The sequence below is a fragment of the Acinonyx jubatus genome, chromosome D1, assembly GCF_027475565.1.
Source record: "Acinonyx jubatus isolate Ajub_Pintada_27869175 chromosome D1, VMU_Ajub_asm_v1.0, whole genome shotgun sequence".
Classification (NCBI taxonomy): Eukaryota; Metazoa; Chordata; class Mammalia; order Carnivora; family Felidae; genus Acinonyx; species Acinonyx jubatus.
In genome coordinates, this window is record NC_069390.1 from 106,896,979 (window position 1) to 106,914,807 (window position 17,829).

The 17,829-nt window shown below is 42.8% G+C and overlaps 1 protein-coding gene across 1 annotated transcript; it reads left to right on the plus strand.

Moving 5' to 3' along the window:
- The first annotated feature begins 518 nt into the window (after window positions 1-518).
- SLN (sarcolipin) lies at window positions 519-5,788 on the plus strand. The gene is made up of 2 exons (XM_015082130.3): window positions 519-662; window positions 5,167-5,788. Exon 2 carries the CDS (start codon window positions 5,238-5,240, stop codon window positions 5,331-5,333), a length of 96 nt encoding a protein of 31 aa, XP_014937616.1. The 5' UTR covers window positions 519-662; window positions 5,167-5,237; the 3' UTR covers window positions 5,334-5,788.
- The last annotated feature ends 12,041 nt before the right edge of the window (window positions 5,789-17,829 follow it).

A 17,829-nucleotide genomic window follows, 5' to 3' on the forward strand; every position in this document is an offset into this window, starting at 1 on the left:
ATGCAGAGCAGGTGACTGAAGAGATCAGTTTCACCGCCTGGGGTACGGTCAGTTTTGAAGGAGCCAGAGATGCCTGTTGAATTCTGGTGCCTGTGCGGTTTGGGATGTGCGTGTGCAAGACAGAAAAGTCTTCACATTTCTAATAGTTAAGGATGGGGGTGGTAAAGAGAAGTCATATTTTGACACCCTCACATGCTGCGTAAGAGGAGCAACCAATTTTGGCACCCATCTGTTAATATCAGTCTATTACTCTTGGTTTATTAGGTTTCAAACACATGTTAAGATACTCATGAAGATCCAAAAGATGAATTAAAAATCCACATCAATTGCACCTAAAGTCAACTGGAAGAGAGGACTTTAAGTCCCTGGGCGGGGGGCGGGGGGGTGGGTGGGTAATACAAATCGGCAGCCAAAGGAATAGAGTCTTAGTCAACATATTTCTGTATTCCCCCTAAACACAAATAGCCTCAAACCTTTGAAGGTTGTTCCTCTGAGATGTTTCATCAGTGACATCACAGTGCTTGCCACCTCCCTCAGACTACATTAGGTCCTGCCCAGAGTCTGGGACTCCAGAGAGCCTGGGAGACGAGCGGGAGTTGGAGCCCAAGTTGGAGAAAGAGAAGAAGCCTATCCCAGCCACTTGTGTCCTTGACCCTCCTCAGGTGACAGCAGGATTTTTATACTTAGCATAGTGTGTGTGTGTGTGTGTGTGTGTATGTGTACAAGTTGCAAATGAGAAGCACTGAGGCATGTTTACATTTCTTAATGAAACAAGCAATACCTATTAGACATAGTATTTTTTAAGATGTAGAGAGTATTATTTATCCTTGCTTCCCTTTTTTTCCCTCTCCTGGTATGTGTTTTCTCCCTTTCTAATTCTCCAAGCCTCCATTCAAAGAAAGTCAATGTCAGTTTATTCAGAGCTTTTCTGGTTTTTATTTCACCCATATGGCAATCACTTTGGATCGTATGGTGCGATCTTGACTCCTGGGAAGACTTACGAGGCCAAAATTGTCTTTGTGGGTAACAGCAGAAAAATGGAAGGTTGCTAATCTCAATTTCTGCCTAACTTTGGTATAAATGTGTGTGAAAGTCAAGTGCGCTTCTTACTATTAGCATATGTGTTGATTAAATTGGGTTCATTAGAAATTCTCGGCTTAACTCTTTGTGCTTTATTCATTTAAATACAAATATTTAAGTTCACCATCAAAGTGCAAAAAATAGTAAGAGGTAAACTGTAGGAAATAAAGAAGTATACGAGGTGGCCCATCAATTCAGAGACTACTGAGAAAAAAATGTAAAGAATCATTAAGCATAATTTGAAAATAATTATAAATCGACACCTATATACTGTCACCCAGGTCAAGTAAGAGATCGTTGCTGACACCCCAGAAATCCATTCCTGATCATCTCTCCCTTCTGCCCTACCATAGGTAATCACCACCTTGATTGCTGAGATCATCTTGTTCATGCTTTTCTTTATAATTTTACCATCGATCTCAACGTTCTTTTTTTTTAAAGCAGTTTTTTTTTTTTTAACGTTTATTTATTATTGAGAGACAGAGTGTGAGCAGGGCAGGGGCAGAGAGAAGGAGACAGAATCCGAAGCAGGCTCCAGGCTCTGAGCTGTCAGCACGGAGCCTGACGTGGGGCTCGAACTCACAAACCATGAGATCGTGACCTGAGCCGAAGTCGGACACTTAACCGACTGAGCCAGCCAGGCACCCCTCAACATTCTTAAACGATAGGATTACATTCCTTGATTTGGGTTTTGGATTAACGGAGTCATATTCTAAGTTTCTTTTGTAAATTCTTCCTTGGCCCAAGGGTTATATTTGTGAGATCCACATACCTTATTGAGCATTCAAATGTATGAAAATACCCCAATTCACCATCTTTTCTGCTGTTGATGAACACCTGAGTTTTTTCCAGCCTGGGGATATTACGAAAATGTTGCTGTGAATATTCTTGGCTGTGTATCCTGGTGCATACGTGCTTGAGTTTCTAGAGTAGAAGTGAAATGGCTGGAGAATAGAGAATTAGCATTATCAGCCTTAATAAAAAAAATGTCAAACCGTTTTCCCAAAGTGTTGAAGACGTACGCAAAGTTGGCGTAGTCGGGGCAGTTAACGGCAGTCATAACCCCTTCTTGTATCACTCCTGTGTAGTGACCGCATTCTAACAACTACCAGCAGCCTGAAAGTTCTAGTTTGGCCTCTCCCTTGCTGTGTGTCATTGCACAAACGACCTAACTTCTCTCTCAAAGTCAGTTTCTCAGCCGGCATAGTGGGGCACATAAAAATCGTGGTGATGTTTGCCTGAGTGGTAAAGGTCACAGAGTTGTGAAGGTCACACCGACAGAGCTGTGGCCAGCCTTCAATAATATGTTCTGAGTATGTTGCTCTTGGGCCAGTCTCCATGAATCCTTCCTTTTCTTTTCTTTTCTTTTAATTTTATTTTTTAAGGGTTCTTTTTTTAAAATTAATCAACTGATTAATTTTAAAAATGTACATCCAAGTTAGTTAGCATTTAGTGCAACAATGATTTCAGGGGTAGACTCCTTAGTGCCCCTTACCCATGTAGCCCATCTCCCCTCCCACAACCTCTCCAGCGACCCTCTGCTTGTTCTCCATATAGGAGTCTCTTATATTTTGTCCCCCTCCCTGGTTTTATATTATTTTTGCTTCCCTTCCCTTGTGTTCACCTGTTCTGTGTCTTAAAGTCCTCATATGAGTGAAGTCATGTGATATTTGTCTTTCTCTGACTAATTTCACATAGCATAATACCCTCCAGTTCCATCCACATAGTGGCAAATGACCATGAATCCCTTCTTTTAAGAGGTTAATCTACTAAGCACATTTGGTGGGACAGTGATTTTGCCCTCACTGAATCGGATTGATCATTATAAATAGAGTCTCTGTCTCTCTCTTTTCTGCATATCTCTGTATTTCTTCAACATGTACCCAAATTAGTATTCATACCAGGATTTAGTATTATTTAAAAATTCATAGAGGGGCACCTGGGTGGCTCAGTCGGTTAAGCGTCCGACTTCAGCTCAGGTCTTGATCTCACTGCTAGGCTCGTGAGTTCGAGCCCTGCGTTGCCTGGAGCCTGCTCAGGATTTTGTATCCCCGCCTTTCTTTCTGCCCCTCCCCCACTAGCACTCTGTCTCTGTCTCTCGCTGCCTCTCTTTCTCTCTCTCTCTCTCAAAAAAAAAACAAAAAACAAAAAACCCGAAAAACCTTTTAAAAAATTCATAGAGAAGAGTGTGCCTATGATTCTCTTTCCTTTGCCTCCTGGCTTCCTGCCTGGACTTATCACCTTCCCGTTCCTGTATGGTCTTGTGTATATTCTAACACCTTCTCTCTACTTCTGTTATCCATTCATTTTCTTCATTTTACTTTCTCCTTCAAGCAAATCTGTGTAAAGAGTTTCATTGACAATTTACTGTATTCTTCATGCGGAGGGCCAAAAGATGGATAAGAATTAAAAGGAAAATGATACAAAAACCAGTGTTTATCAGCCATTTTTTTTTAAAGCAAGATTGAACAACCCACTGGCTATCACCAGCTGATTTGAACTTGTATGTTAATTATACTATTACATACTATGAAGAATGATTATTTAGTTCGTTTGTATAGTTAATAATTTGGTCCATTAATAATACAATAAACACAGTAATTAGAAATCGTAATTCACTCTGGTTAGATAGTTAAGAGTGCCATTCAGGGTCAAAACTTACTAACAACCCTTCCTACTCCCCGAACTCCCACCCTTAACAAAATAAACAAAACACTCCTTCCCCCTAAACGTCTTCCCTTTGGAGTATCAAAAATTTTAGTATCTAGATATCTAGAATTTTATCTTTAGTCTTTAATTTCATTTGGTTTGCACGAAGTGCCAATTATGCCCCCTCGCGAAGGTAATAATCTGATTGACTACATTGCGTGAGTTCTCAAAGTTTGATTTCCCGCATGTACTATCTTACAAGCTATAAAGATACCATCCCTGCTCTTTGAAGTGTTTACAATATAGGCACATCCTGCACTTGACTAAAAATAGCTGGCACAAGCCCTTTTTGAAATAGAAGTACCCATGAGGTTAACACTTGCTCTTTTGACTGAGTGCCTGCTATGCGAGGGACTTCTGGTTGACCCCAGTGGGCTCTATGCCCAATGTAGGGCTCGCAAGAGGCCACGCAGCTGCTGCAAATGCTTCATATGCTTTCACAGGGTTAGGCGAAGACCTGTGGTGGCCCGAAACTCGAGAGATTATGGCATCCTACTTCTATGTGCAATTCAATGCAAGAACAGATACTAAACCATACCACTTTGGGGGTTTTATTTTGTTTCGGTGACCTGGCTTGTTGGTATTCTAAGAAAAGCAAGCGCATGCGTGCACACACACACACACACACACACATATTGAAGAGAGAAAATAGAATATTTTGTGTTTTATCCAAAGCATCTGTACGTTCATCACAGGAAAAAACAATCAGGACTTTGTTGGATTTTTTGACATTAGGTAGCAAAACCAGGTTCTCTTTATTAGTCAGGGTTCTTCAGAGAAATAGAAGCAATAGGGTGCGTGTGTGTGTATGTGTATGTGTATGTGTATGTGTATGTATGTATGTGTAGGACCTACGTCTAGATGTTCATATTGAGATGGATATAGATAGATATATAGATAAAATTGGCTTATGTGATTATGGAGGCCAACAAGTCCAAAGTCTACAGGGGAGGTCAGCCGGCTGGAGAGCCAGGAAGAAATGTGGCTCTAGTCCAAAGATAGTCTGGAGGCTAGAAACTTAAGATGAAGGTATTGGCAGGGCTGATCTCTTCTGAGGCCTCTCTCCTTGGCTGGTAGGCGGCTGCCTTCCCTGCCTTCACATGGTCTTCATTTGTACATGTCTGCGTCCACATGTCCTCTTCTCAGAAGAACACCAGTCATAATGGGTTAAGGCCCATCTTGATGGCCTCCTTTAAACTGAAGTACCTTTTGAAGGACCCTATCTCCAAATACAGTCCCACACTGAGGTACTGGGTGTCAGGATTCCAACACAGGAATTTTGTTGGGGACACAGTTCGGCCCCTAACACTCTCCTCTTCCGCAGTGAGGAAAGCATGCTCATTAATCTTCCATGTTCTCTGTGTAACTTTCCATTAGGTGAGGACAAGCAGGACGTCTGTGGTGCGCCCTCAGGAGTCTGCCTTCAGTTCTCACCGAGCCAACTCAGAATGGGGATATCCACTCGAGAGCTGTTCCTCAACTTCACTATTGTCCTGATTACCGTTATTCTCATGTGGCTCCTTGTGAGGTCCTATCAGTACTGAGAAGCCATGTCACGCTCCTGGGATTGACTGCATCTCTCCAGAGCTGCCTGCCATATGCCCTGAGCTCCCATTGCTGTCATGGGATGCCTCTCTTGGCACCCCAAGGCACTTCTGACCCTCCCTCACGATATCCAAGGTGCCTCCAGTGTTAGGATCAATTGTGGGTTCTCTAAAGATGCTGTTCTCAAGGGCTGCTAAGTATTTGCCAGTGAGCATTAGATTTACTCCTCAACTCTTCCTGCAGATGTGTTAGACAAGCCACAAGGTTAAAATTAAATGATTCATGATGATGTAGAATTGTAACAAGCCCCTGATCTGTCTTACCCACACATCCCTTCAACCCACACTGTCTGCAACCAAACTCTAAATCAACTCACCAGAAGAAAGAAATGTTAGAGGAAGTCGTTGTCAACCCCTATAGCTATCATGTGAATAAAGTTAACTCAACCACAAAATGACTTTGGGAATTTATTTTAGCTTCTAGTTGTGATGCTGCATTTGACCCTTGGCTGGGATCGAAGTGACACGTGTTACAGTATCTCTAGCATATGAGATAAACCCAGATGCTCGAACTGCTGAGGATTGGGAACCAAGTCAATTAGGATTTGTCACATTTCAGAGAATTCTGTTGATTCGGTGTTTCTCCAACTTTCTCTCTAAACTAGTCCCAAGGGCAGAGGGAGATTAAATTCCACTCAGAGGTCTGGGGCATGGCCTGAAGTGTCCACTTAAAGCACAGAATTTCTTTGAAGTCTTGTGTTTTACCTTTAAAATTCACAAACAATATATATTGTACCCTGTAAATCCCCTTGTTTGTTTTAATATAAGGGAAGTTATTTGCCACTGAGTAAAACTGAACATGAAGCAAGTATCTAAGAGAAGCATACTCCAGTTCGCTTATTGTCATTATGCACATAGAGCTAGTCATTCATAAACTGCAGCTGTAACAAGGGGGAAAATTGAAAATGCAAATTTACATATGTGCTTATGAAATAGACATTTTTTAAACATGTTGCTAGAAAGCCCCATCCTAGAGAGACCACATTTGTTCTTTGGCCAATTCCAAGGTGACCATGGAGAAAAGGAATGTTGATGAACCTTGTGTCTCACAGCTCCCTCATGAAGGCGCTCCTGGCCGAGAATTCAGCCCATCTCTGAGGCAACACCTGCCTGGCATTGTGGTCCTCAGCCCTGGCCGCACGGTTTATGTACTCACGGGAGATTTTTCAAAATATTTATGCAAGGTCCTCTTCAGACCAATTAAATCAAAGTCTCAGAGGATTGGGGCGCCTGGGTGGCTCAGTGGTTAAGCGTCCAACTCCGGATTTCGGCTCAGGTCATGATCTCACTGTTCGCGAGTTCAAACCCCACATTGGGCTCTGAGCTGACAGTGCTGAGCCTGCTTGGGAGTCTCCCTCTCCCTCTCTCTACCCCTCCCTGGTGTGCACTCTCTCTCTGTGTCTCTCAAGAATAAATAAATAAATTTTTAAAAAATCTCAAGAGAGTGGAGCCCAAGCATCTGCCTTTTCCAAAGTTCCTCTAGATGATTAGAGTATGTAGCCAGAGTTGGGAACCCCTGGCCCCCACTAATACCTCTCAAACTTTGATGCGATGATGAATCACTGGGAATGACGATTCTGATTCCTTCTGATTCTGATTCAGTCTGGACTGGACCTGCGATTCTGCATTTTAAACAAACCTCTAGGTGATGCTGGTGCTATGGTCCAGGGTCTACACATGAATTAGCACGTTAGAATCGCCTGGGACCTTTAGAAAACCACCCAAGCTTGAACCCTCTTCCTGGGAATTTCTAACCTAATCGGTCTGGGGGTGAACTTGAGCATTATTCTTTTTTCGGGAGGATTTCAGGTGATTCTCATGTGCAACTCACTAAGAACCAGATAGAGTGAAGGGAAAAATTGTTATTTTGAGGAGTTCCCAGCAAAAGTTGAGAAATAGCAGCGTATGGTCGTCAACGTCCCGTTCCTAAGGTCAGAGTCAGACTACACATCTGGATGTGCAGTTGTTAATGATTTAGTGTGCAGCGCGTCTCCTCATAGACGCGTGGCTTTGGGGCTCTTGGTGGAAGGTTATTAGTCTTTCCCTTACTCTGAGAAGACCTTGGAGAATCTCCTGCTGTTTGTGTATGTGTTTGAGAAGCTGTGTGCATGCTGGTGGAGGGGAATGGGCAAAATGAGTGACAACGATCCCTTCACCTAAGTCAGTACTGGTGCCAACATTCACAACGGGTGCCATTTCTTGAGTCTGCTGTATATGAAGCTCTGTTCTGGGCACTTTCCACACGTTGTGCCGTGTAGACAACGTGGGAGCTGAGGATCGCAGATGTACGTGGTGAAGCTAGGGTGACAAGTCTCCTCTCCATCTCTGTTGGGACTACAAACAAATCATGCTTCATTATAGATCTCCCAACCATTTGATTCTAAGTTTTTACCCTCACATTCTTTAGCGTCCTAAAACCTCAGGCTAATCAGATAAAGGTACCAGCTGTAATTTCTCTGCTTGTCAACCCTCGCCTGTCTTTCTCCTGCTCCTCTTTTCCTAACTTGCTGTGACTGGATGTACCGATAGGACCCATTTGCAGACCACATTATGGATCACCTTTGCAGGGCTAGGACATCCATTAGCGAATATGTCTAATTTCCTCCCTGTTCAGTGGTCCCAGTCATTTTGGCTAAATTCCAGTCTGACTTGTAAGTCTCCTTTCACGTATAACTTTCCCCTAGACCTCGGGTATCCCGAATCATCACAGTCCTACCTCAGTGTTGGCCCCACCCACTCAAATAAGATTCTAGTTCTCTGGAACCACAACACTGAATCCTACTCGTTAACTAAAGTTCCAGCTGATGGGCTTGAGCCAACCCTAGCTTCCTTCTCTTTAGCTCATTCATTCAACAAGCACCTATGTGAACCGACGATATGTTGAACATCATACTAGACACTTGGGATAAAATGGCTAATAAGTCAGGTAAGCTCCCGTCTCAAGGAGCATATAATTTAGTTGGAGATGTGAGAAAGGGGGGTTACAATGGCATAATAAATTATTTTACAAGAGAAGCTTAGGGTGGGTGTTGTCACAAGAGATTTCAGGTGGAGGGAACGGCACGAATAGAGTCTCAAAGGCCAGACAGCGTGGCAATTCCAGGAAACTGAAGCGTAAAGTATGTCCCCAACCACTGGCAGAAGTTATACCATGTAAGGGCAGAGCTCAAGGCTCTGATTGCATCTGGCTTCCAAGTTGGACCATCTCTGGCTGTCCTCACTGTCATACCACCTCATTCACTGGAAGGGGCCTCCCACCACCGATAATTGTCTGGCCTGTGCCCGTGCTTGGACTTGGGGCCTCAGAACACCTGGCCATAGTGGTGAGGTGGGTTCTCCCCGTTCCCGTCTCACCCTCGGAGCAGCTCTCTGATGGGTGGGGGGTCTCTTCTTGCTGTGGGACCCAGGCTGCCAATTCAAGCACCTCTTAAAGTTGAACTTTTCACATGATAGTGCCAACCACCCATGTGAATTTTAAAAAGAATCTTGAGCTGCTGGCTTAGGCTCTTCTTCCAGTCTTCCTTACACTCGCTACTAAATTGGACATCTTTTTGTCTAACAATTTTTTTTAAGTTTATTTATTTTGAGAGGGAGAGAGAGAGAGTGCAAGCAGGGTAGGGAGAGAGAATCCCAAGCAGGCTCCGTGCTGTCAGTGCAGAGCCCGACATGGGGCTCAATCCCATGAACTGGGAGATTACAACCTGAGCCAAAATGAAGAGCCAGATGCTTATCCAACGGAGCCCCCTGGTGCCCCCTAACGATTTCCTTACAGTGAGGAAACACACATGCTTTTATCAGTTGTTGGAAATTCCAACACAGTATTTGCCAGCTCCTCTCCCTAGGAAGTTGGCTTTATAGGCATAAGAAATTATCCATATAATTCATGTCCCAAGCCACGGTTCTAAGAAAAGAGCCCCAAGATACTCCAACCTGATCAGCTTTTCCAATCACATTTCCATCTTTGCTCCATTGTCCCAGATGTGTGAAGATGGTCATAAAATGGCAGTGCTGTCATGGTTGTCTTTTAATTTTGGGCTTTCAGTCATTCCAGAAGACATGTCAAGGGGACAGCCTCCATTGCAGGTTTGCTAAACCATGAACTTTATTCTCTCACTGGACAACAAATTGGGGAAATCCTTATTTAGAAGGCAGTCTCCTATGAGAAGGTAAAGGTTGGATTTTCAGTTTTATTTTCACCCAACATCTGCCTCTTCCTATTTGTTTAGAATCAAAAGAGCAAGATTCATAGAAAAAAAAAAGCCATCTCTTTTTCCACAGGCCTGTCCCTTGGGGTAGTATCCTTCCACGTCATTAGATATTTTCAAAGTTCCAACCTTCATCCATTCATTTCTGATTGACCATCAGGCATACTGGAGACATACTTGTCAAACTGTACTGGGACGGCTTGGTCTCATGTGTCACCTCTCACTTTCATTTTAGCTCATGGTTAAGGGGATTGATCACCTTTATGATTTTTGTTTGTTTGTTTTTGCTTAGCTGTCCCTTGAACTCCCCCGGGGACACACTTCTTTCTGCCATTCCCACATGTCCACAGCCATTTGGGCGCACGATCCGTTTCATTCCTGTATGGGATCCCAGAGCCTTCTTCAGCAAGCCACGGGCGTGGGTTACCTCCTGGAGACCCCACTACCCAGAATCCTGTCCTGAATGCCTAGAGTTAGGGGTGAATGCCCCCAGGAGTTAGGGACCAAATAACCTAAACTGGTTCTGTGCCTCTTTCCTCCAAATACACTACCTATCATTCTCCAGGACATGTTTTATCATTTTCTTGCTTTTAGAATGTCTTTTAAAAGGGGCACCTGGGTGGCCGCCCAGTTGGTTGAATGCCAACTTTGGCTCAGGTCACGATCTCACAGCTCGTGGGTTCAAGCCCCGCGTCGGGCTCTGTGCTGACAGCTCAGAGCCTGGAGCCTGCTTCAGATTCTGTGTCTCCCTCTCTCTCTGCCCCTCACCCAATCATGCTCTGTCTCTCTCTCTCTCAAAAATAAAATAAACATTTAAAAAAAATTTTAAAAAGTCTTGACACAGAAGACTTTTCTTAGCTGATCTCTGTCTACCTGTAGCTTCTCTTCTGTTTACCTGTCCAACGCGCTGCACTCGACCTCTCACTTCCCCACATTTCTTACTATTCGTAGTTTTCCAGTATGCCATGCTGTCTTACACTGCTGTGATCTTGCACACCTATTCCCGTCGTCTGAACACTCCTCTCTTCCCTTTCCTGGCTACGTCATTGTTAAGATGGCCATTAGGTGTTAATTACCTCTTGGAGGTTATCCCGAAGATAATTCCCTTCTGTGAGCCTCACGCCTAACAGGCTATTAGCACTTATTACATTGTATGGTTTGTTGTTTGTCTCTCTCAGGTTACTTTTTAGTCCCCGAGGGTCTCCCCGCCACCCGAGGGTCTCCCCGCCACCCGAGGGTCTCATTTCAAAGCTACATTTTAGTTCCTAGCTGGTCCACTATCATCATTAGGTAAGTATCTATTGAACACATCAAGAAATGCTTGGCTAGATATGAAAATCCAGGGACGAGACACGTACCCGTTTCAATGATTAGGTACATGATCTGTGCTTGCCACAGGGTAAGAAAAGAGGGGGCCTGAAGTCTGTAGTCTAAAAGTTCTATTACGGTAATGAGCAAAGCAAACTTCTTTTAGATCTTAGGCAGTTGAAACAGCTTTTCCAAAGGCAGTCTGCTTCTTTATGAAATATTCATCGTGCTCGCTTCTTTTGATCTATATCTCTATCACCACCCTGAACAGTTTGACAGCGTGTATGAATGACTCAGCAAAGCCCAATGTGTTGAGCACATATTTGAGTTCATCTACAAACAGGGTGATACTGGAGAAATTTCAATCTTTCAAGCCGCATAAAAAGTTAGGGTTAAACTTCATTTATAAACAGTATAGTTAAACAAAACTCATTGCACACCTACAGTATGTTAGAAGCTTTTTAAATTCTCTTCTATCTTGCAACGTATTCGTTTTTACTCATACGTTAAAAGTGAGAAGACCGGACAGAAAGGACAGTAAGGTTCAGAAAGAACAGATGACCAGCCCCAAGACAGAGCTAACGAGAGTTTGAGCTGAGAGTCAAAGCCAGTTCTTTCCAACTCAGATCAGGTAGAGCTCTTTCCAATCACAGGGCTGCCCTTCTGCATTATCAGGTAAGTGATTCTAGGACAGAAGGCACATCCCCTTACTTTGGGCTGAAAATGTCAAAGGATAGTATATATCAGAGGCCTCTAGGCAAATACTTTAACTGCCCTATAGTTCCTTCACACAGGGTATACAATGTACATAATTCTGTTTCCCAAGGAACAGAGTCCCGGAATCATCTTTTCTTTGTCAGTCAGCTGAGCAGCAGACAAGAAAGGACAAGGATATTGATGGCTGATTAAAGCTATTTTCAGTGTGTCAGTGTTAGCTATGGGGATTAAGTAGAAATGACAGTTGTGTCTACAGCATTAGCCACTTATGCACACTTGCAGGAATTTGTTGGAGATGTTTTCATCTCCCACTCATTCGTTCATTTTAAAATAAAGCACTGGAAAAAGGACGGTCTTTGGATTCAAAGACTATATTTTGCTTACTAACATGTGACCTCAGACAGGTCACTGAACTTTTGTGAGCCACAATTTTCTTAGCTATAAAAATAGAGAATACTATTTTCTTTGTAGGATGGTTAGTCATTATTTAGATATCCTGCATTTAATTAGTTAACAGTGCCTGGTAATTACTAAATACTCAATAAACAGTAGTTAATATTATAACATAGACTAAATGTTTACAATGTTTGGAACACAGTGGCCCTAAAAAAAGCATCAAGCATCAAGGGTTTATGGTGAGTAATGCTGCTGTGATTCCAAGGCTATTTCTTCTAAGGGGGAAAATGATAGTCTTGGTGAAAGTTGGGATTTTTAAAAAATGTTTATTTATTCAGTTATTTTGAGAGATAGCATGTGATTGGGGGGGGGGGGCAGAGAGAGAGGGGGAGAGAATCCCAAGCAGGCCATGAGCTGTCCGCACAGGGCCCCATGCGGGGCTCAGTCCCATGATCCACGAGATGATGACCTGAGCTGAAACCAAGAGTTGGACGCTTAACCGACTGAGCCGCCCAGGCGCCCCGGCTGGGATTTGTTTAAAAGCAGAGGACAGGGATAGGAGAATGGCAGATTCCCTTACTCCAAAAGAGTACAGTCTATCTGTCAAAATGAAGGGGCCACCTGCATGACAATATCTGGATTGCTGCCCTGACCCTGGATCTGAAATGGAGTCTCCAAGAGTGGAGCCTGATTTGCTAACTTTTAAATCCGCTACCTAGATGATTCTTATCTTCACTTAAAGCTTGAGAACCACTAACTGACAACGTGCTGACATGGCAACCCACAGGATTTGCATCTCTGAGACTATTAAGGATCTGGGTGCTGGCTGGACTCACAAGTTCTCACATTTTCACTTTCTCAGAGGGATCAAGGAATTCTCACCCCCGTCCCTCTGAACTATAAATTTATCTTCTTATTCTTCCCCATTTTTCCACAGAAAGCTCTCCTTGCCCCCTTCCCCCGTGCTTTCCTGCATCTATAGAATCTCCCCCAAACGTGTTTGCTTCTTTGTACCTGCAGATTCAGATGCCATCCACATCTCCACTTGAAGGTTAATATTTCTGGGGACACCTGGGTGGCCTAGTCGGTTGAGCATCTGACTCTTGATTTTGGCTCAGGTGCTGATCTCAGGGTCGTGAGATGGAGCTCCCCCCTCCCCCCCACCCCCTGCTACACTGACAGCAAAGAGCCTGCTGGGGACTCTCTCTTCCCGTCTCCCCCTCCCCCTCTTGCACTCTATTTCTCCAAAAAAAAAGTTACTATTTCTAAACCTGAGGTTATGTAATGTGTTAGCTTGTACGCAACAGTTCTATTTTGATACATTCTCAAAGAAAACGTTGGAACTGTCAGTCAAGTTTTGATAGCTTTAGAGACATAAACATGAATAGATCTTTGCAAATTATGTTCCCCATTTGATCCTCGCCTTCCTGGCAGTGAGGTTGCACCCAAGGATAGAACATCAGAAGAAAGCTAGACCTCCGATTTCAAAAATGCAGAAATTTGTTTCTCCATCCGTGGGTAGGTAAAGTGAAAACGAGTTTTCTCAGCAGCAGCTGTTCCATTCAGGGTCTGCACGGTATGATCCAAGTCAGGTGGCAGCATTCACAGGCTCCGGCCAATATCGTCTGACCTCGATCCACCTGTGAATTGCTTCTCTTCCAACCACTTACGCACTTTATATTCCTCTGACACGGCCTCAAAAAGGCCGTGGAGGGAAAAAAGTCTATTTCCAATGCGTGCTGGGTCCACAGTGTCACGCAAAGTGATATCTACCGCCCACCGCACACATCCCACCAAGTCCTAAGATGGTTCGTCTTCACGATACAACCTTTTCAGGTGTTCAGAGGTTTCATGGTGTTTATCTGCTCATCTAACATGAAAGCTGTCCCTGTCTTTTGCTGCCTCCTTGTCGAACTTTCCATCTCACCCAGAAAGACAAGACATTCGTGGCGTCTTAAAATCACTTTTGAGAGGCGCCTGGGGGGCTCAGTCAGTTAAGTGTCCTACTTCGGCTCAGGTCATGATTTCATGGTTTGTGGGTTCAAGCCCCCACATCGTGCTCTGCATTGATGGTGCAGAGCCTGCTTGGGGTTGACTCTCTCTCTGCCCTTCCCCACCCCCACCCCCCAAATAAATAAATAAACTGATAAATTTTTATGTGTTAATTTTTGAGAGAGAGAGAGAGCATGAGAAAAGGAGGGGCAGAGAGAGAAGGAGACACAGAATTCAAAGCAGGCTCCAAGCTCTGAGCTGTCAGCACAGAGCCCGACGTGGGGCTTGAACCCACAAACAGCGAGATCATGACCTGAACTGCAGTCGGACGCTGAACCGACTGAGCCACCCAGGCGCCCCAGTAAATGGATAAACTTAAAAAAAAATCTCTTGGGGTTTCTCTATGAGTGGAGTGATACTGCAAGGTCATTTTTGTGAGTCACCACTGCCAGCCCCACCTTGTCAGAATGACTGGGGCCATATTCAGATTGCAGACTAACAATAAGCGGGAAACTAAACTCGTAAGATTTGATTTTGTCACATGTGATAATACCGTCAAACCTCGATTTGGGAAATGAGAGACAGTCATGTGCAATTGCAGAGACTGCCAACCTGAGATACATTATGCATTATACCATATGTCACTCACTTTAATGGCGGTTTTGGACTAGTTCCTTTTGAATATCACTTAGGGGAGATCATATCATTGACATTTAATATTGACGATTAGCTGCTGAGCCAGAAAGTGTTCTCTTTTCTTTTCCCTGTTCTTCGGGTATTTTCAGTGTCCCAAATATGCTTATTCTAATACCATAATGGTTACGATGACTGTTGGCTGAGGCTGTATTTCATCCGCAAGTCAATCCCCCAAATAAAAATCCCCCCAATTTTCTATTTACAGTGAAAAGGCAAAGCAAGCCTCATCTTCAGTCCTAGCTGTACAAAGCCCGTGGCCACTCATCTATGCAGACGAGAATGAAGGAGTATCTCTTATGGGGGAAAAGAGTGCAGGGGTACCCGATAGCAAGGCATGCATTTTGATAAGTACTATTTTTTATTTGCAATTCAAAGCCGGCAAATGCTCTTCTAAATATTAGATACGATGGCCTTGAAGAAAGGTATCAGAGGTCTTTTTCTATCCGGGGGCTAATCAAAAAGAACTCAGTCCTGAAATATGAATTGTTATATGTTACTGTGCTATTTTCCTTACAACTGGTTCTAGCCCTTCATTGTAATGTCTTCTATTTTCTGGGAAGAGAGAAATCTATGCAAATTTTGCTTGACTGGAGCTCCCCTGAGGCTGTTGGAGCTCTTGGTAAAGTGAGTGGTCTTCAGTCGCTCTTCCACAAAGGAAAACAAAATGGAAATAAGGTTGATGGAAAATAAAGTTTCTAAAAAAAAAAGAAAAGAAAAAAGAAATTAGAAGCCTTTCAAATGAAGGCTTCCCATTGGGCAGCACCCAGTGTGCTTAAACTACCCCATGTGATCTAGGCACAAGCTGCAACAGAGAGTCAGGAGAGATTCTTCCACAATAATTTGGGGCTAATTTTAAACCTAGGGAGTAAATATCTCTTCACTACCAGACCTCCAGTAAAATTTCTGGAATGTTTCAGCTAGAGAGAATTTCAAAGATACTTGGTTCAACAGTGAAATTTACAGCGGGGCGGGGTGGGGGGGCATGCTTAAAAAAGTTAAGCAACAATTCCTGATTTGTTAGTTGCAATTCTGGAGCGAGAAGCCAGATGCCCTGATGTTTAGGCCACCATTTTTCAACGGGCAACTCCAAATAATTGGAGTTCTTTAGTGGAATTTCTCTTCATAGCTCTTAGATGGGGCATGGGAGGGGGTGGGAGGCAAAATGTAGTTCCTTTAGGCTGTGGCCCACAGAGTGTATCTCATTCTGTATGTATACAACAACTGAAAGTATGTGATTGTGTGGCTACCCATGACGAAGTTTGTGTTGCTATAGGCCATAAAATACAGTGGCATTTCATCCTGGCTAGATGTCCAGTCCCCTCCACTTAAATTAAGCTTTCTAATAGTACAGTTACCCAAAAAGGGTGGGCTTGGGGTCCTGGCATCAGAAGCCTGAAGAATCTGTTACAGTCTTTTTTATGATTATTTAATGATGAACATTTTAGCCTTCATCATTTATGGCTGGAAGAGGAAGGGAACTTTCAGCAAGGGTTAAAGTGTTAGCCACAGGGAGGAACAAACAGCTCCTATGACCTCTGAGATTTCCTACAATATCATTGGATGGTTTCCCTGAGAACTTTCTTCACAACTCAGATTCTAAAACCAGCTGCTTTCAGATATCTTTCCCTACTCTCAAGGAACATGATCTAAATATGAATCATCACAGGCACCAAGACCTTGGCTAGAAAATCTTCCTAGTGACATGGTATCCTATTCCCTGAGATGTGCCAGAGGAATTCTTTCCATGGCTTCTTCCTCAGAAGAGAGGCAATAGGGCATAGTGGAAAAAGCTCTGGCTTTTGCTACAGTCAGAGTTAAGTATTAATCCTGACTCAGCCATCTATGGGCTATCTGACCTATGATAAATATTCTTTTCCTGGAGCCATAGCTTCTAATCTAAAAATGGGGATAATGTTGTGCACCTCAAAGAGTAGTGAAAAAGTAGAAATAGTGCATACAAAGTACCCTAACATGGTGGATTCTAGATAAATTATAACTTGCAACCATGCCGTGTATGTTGAGTCTGATCACTAGAATGAAGCACCATCTCTGTGTAAGGTAAGCTCGTGAGAATTTAATGCCCCACCAAGTCCCACACATGGATCAGTGCATGTCTGTGTTGGGGGTGAGAGTTTGGATGAGAGAAGGCAAGAATAAGAGAAGAGACCTAATTTTTATCTTTTTTACTAATTGTCTTTTCATCTTTCCCTTGCTCATTCCTTACTCATTTACTTAAAAAAAAAAAAAACACCAATATTAGATGTTAAAATAAAAAGTAACACACCAATACATTCTTGCGAAAAAATGTGAACAGAAGCATCCTTGTCATTCCTTTCTTCTGACAGGGGAGAGGACAAGATAAAATGCTAGCAAGTAAATGACCAAGGCTGGCTCTCTTGCTAGAAGTCAAAATTACCTTACCGATTTCTTCATATTAACTATTCCATATGAAATTTAGAATTCATTTTTTGAATTTTATAAAAAGTTCATTGAGATTTTTATTTTCATTACATTGAGTTCTAAACCGATTTTAAAAGAAGTAACACCATCACAAGGTAAAATATTTTCAACCATGTACTTGGTGTATTCCTCTAAACTTCCTAGCCTATTTAAAAAAAATATTCTTCAGTGAAACTTAGTATGATTTAAAGGGTTTCATATATTTCTCATTAGAGTTATTTCTATGTATTTCATAGCTCTTTTGCTATTATGGACAGAACATTTTTCTATTAAAAGTTAGTTTTGCTATGAATATTGTTCAGTTTATATCCATTATATCCACATTACTAAGCTCTTCTCGGTTCCAGGAGTTGCTATTGCTTTGAAATTTCTAGATGGACAATCGCATGTTATGCAGAAAGTGATGTTTTATTTCTTTCATTCAGATTTGCATAGTTTATATTCTTTCTATTCACGTTGCACTGGCTAGGTTCTTCAATAATCGGTTGATTAACAGTGATAATAGAGGGCATCCTCTAACTTTTTCTTACTTTATTGAGAATACTTCCATAGTTTCCTCATTAGATATGATATTTGATGTTGGTAACTTTTACGGAGTAAAAAAAGTTTCTATTTTGAATTTGTTAATTAAAAGAGTCATGGTATGGGGGCACCTGGGTGGC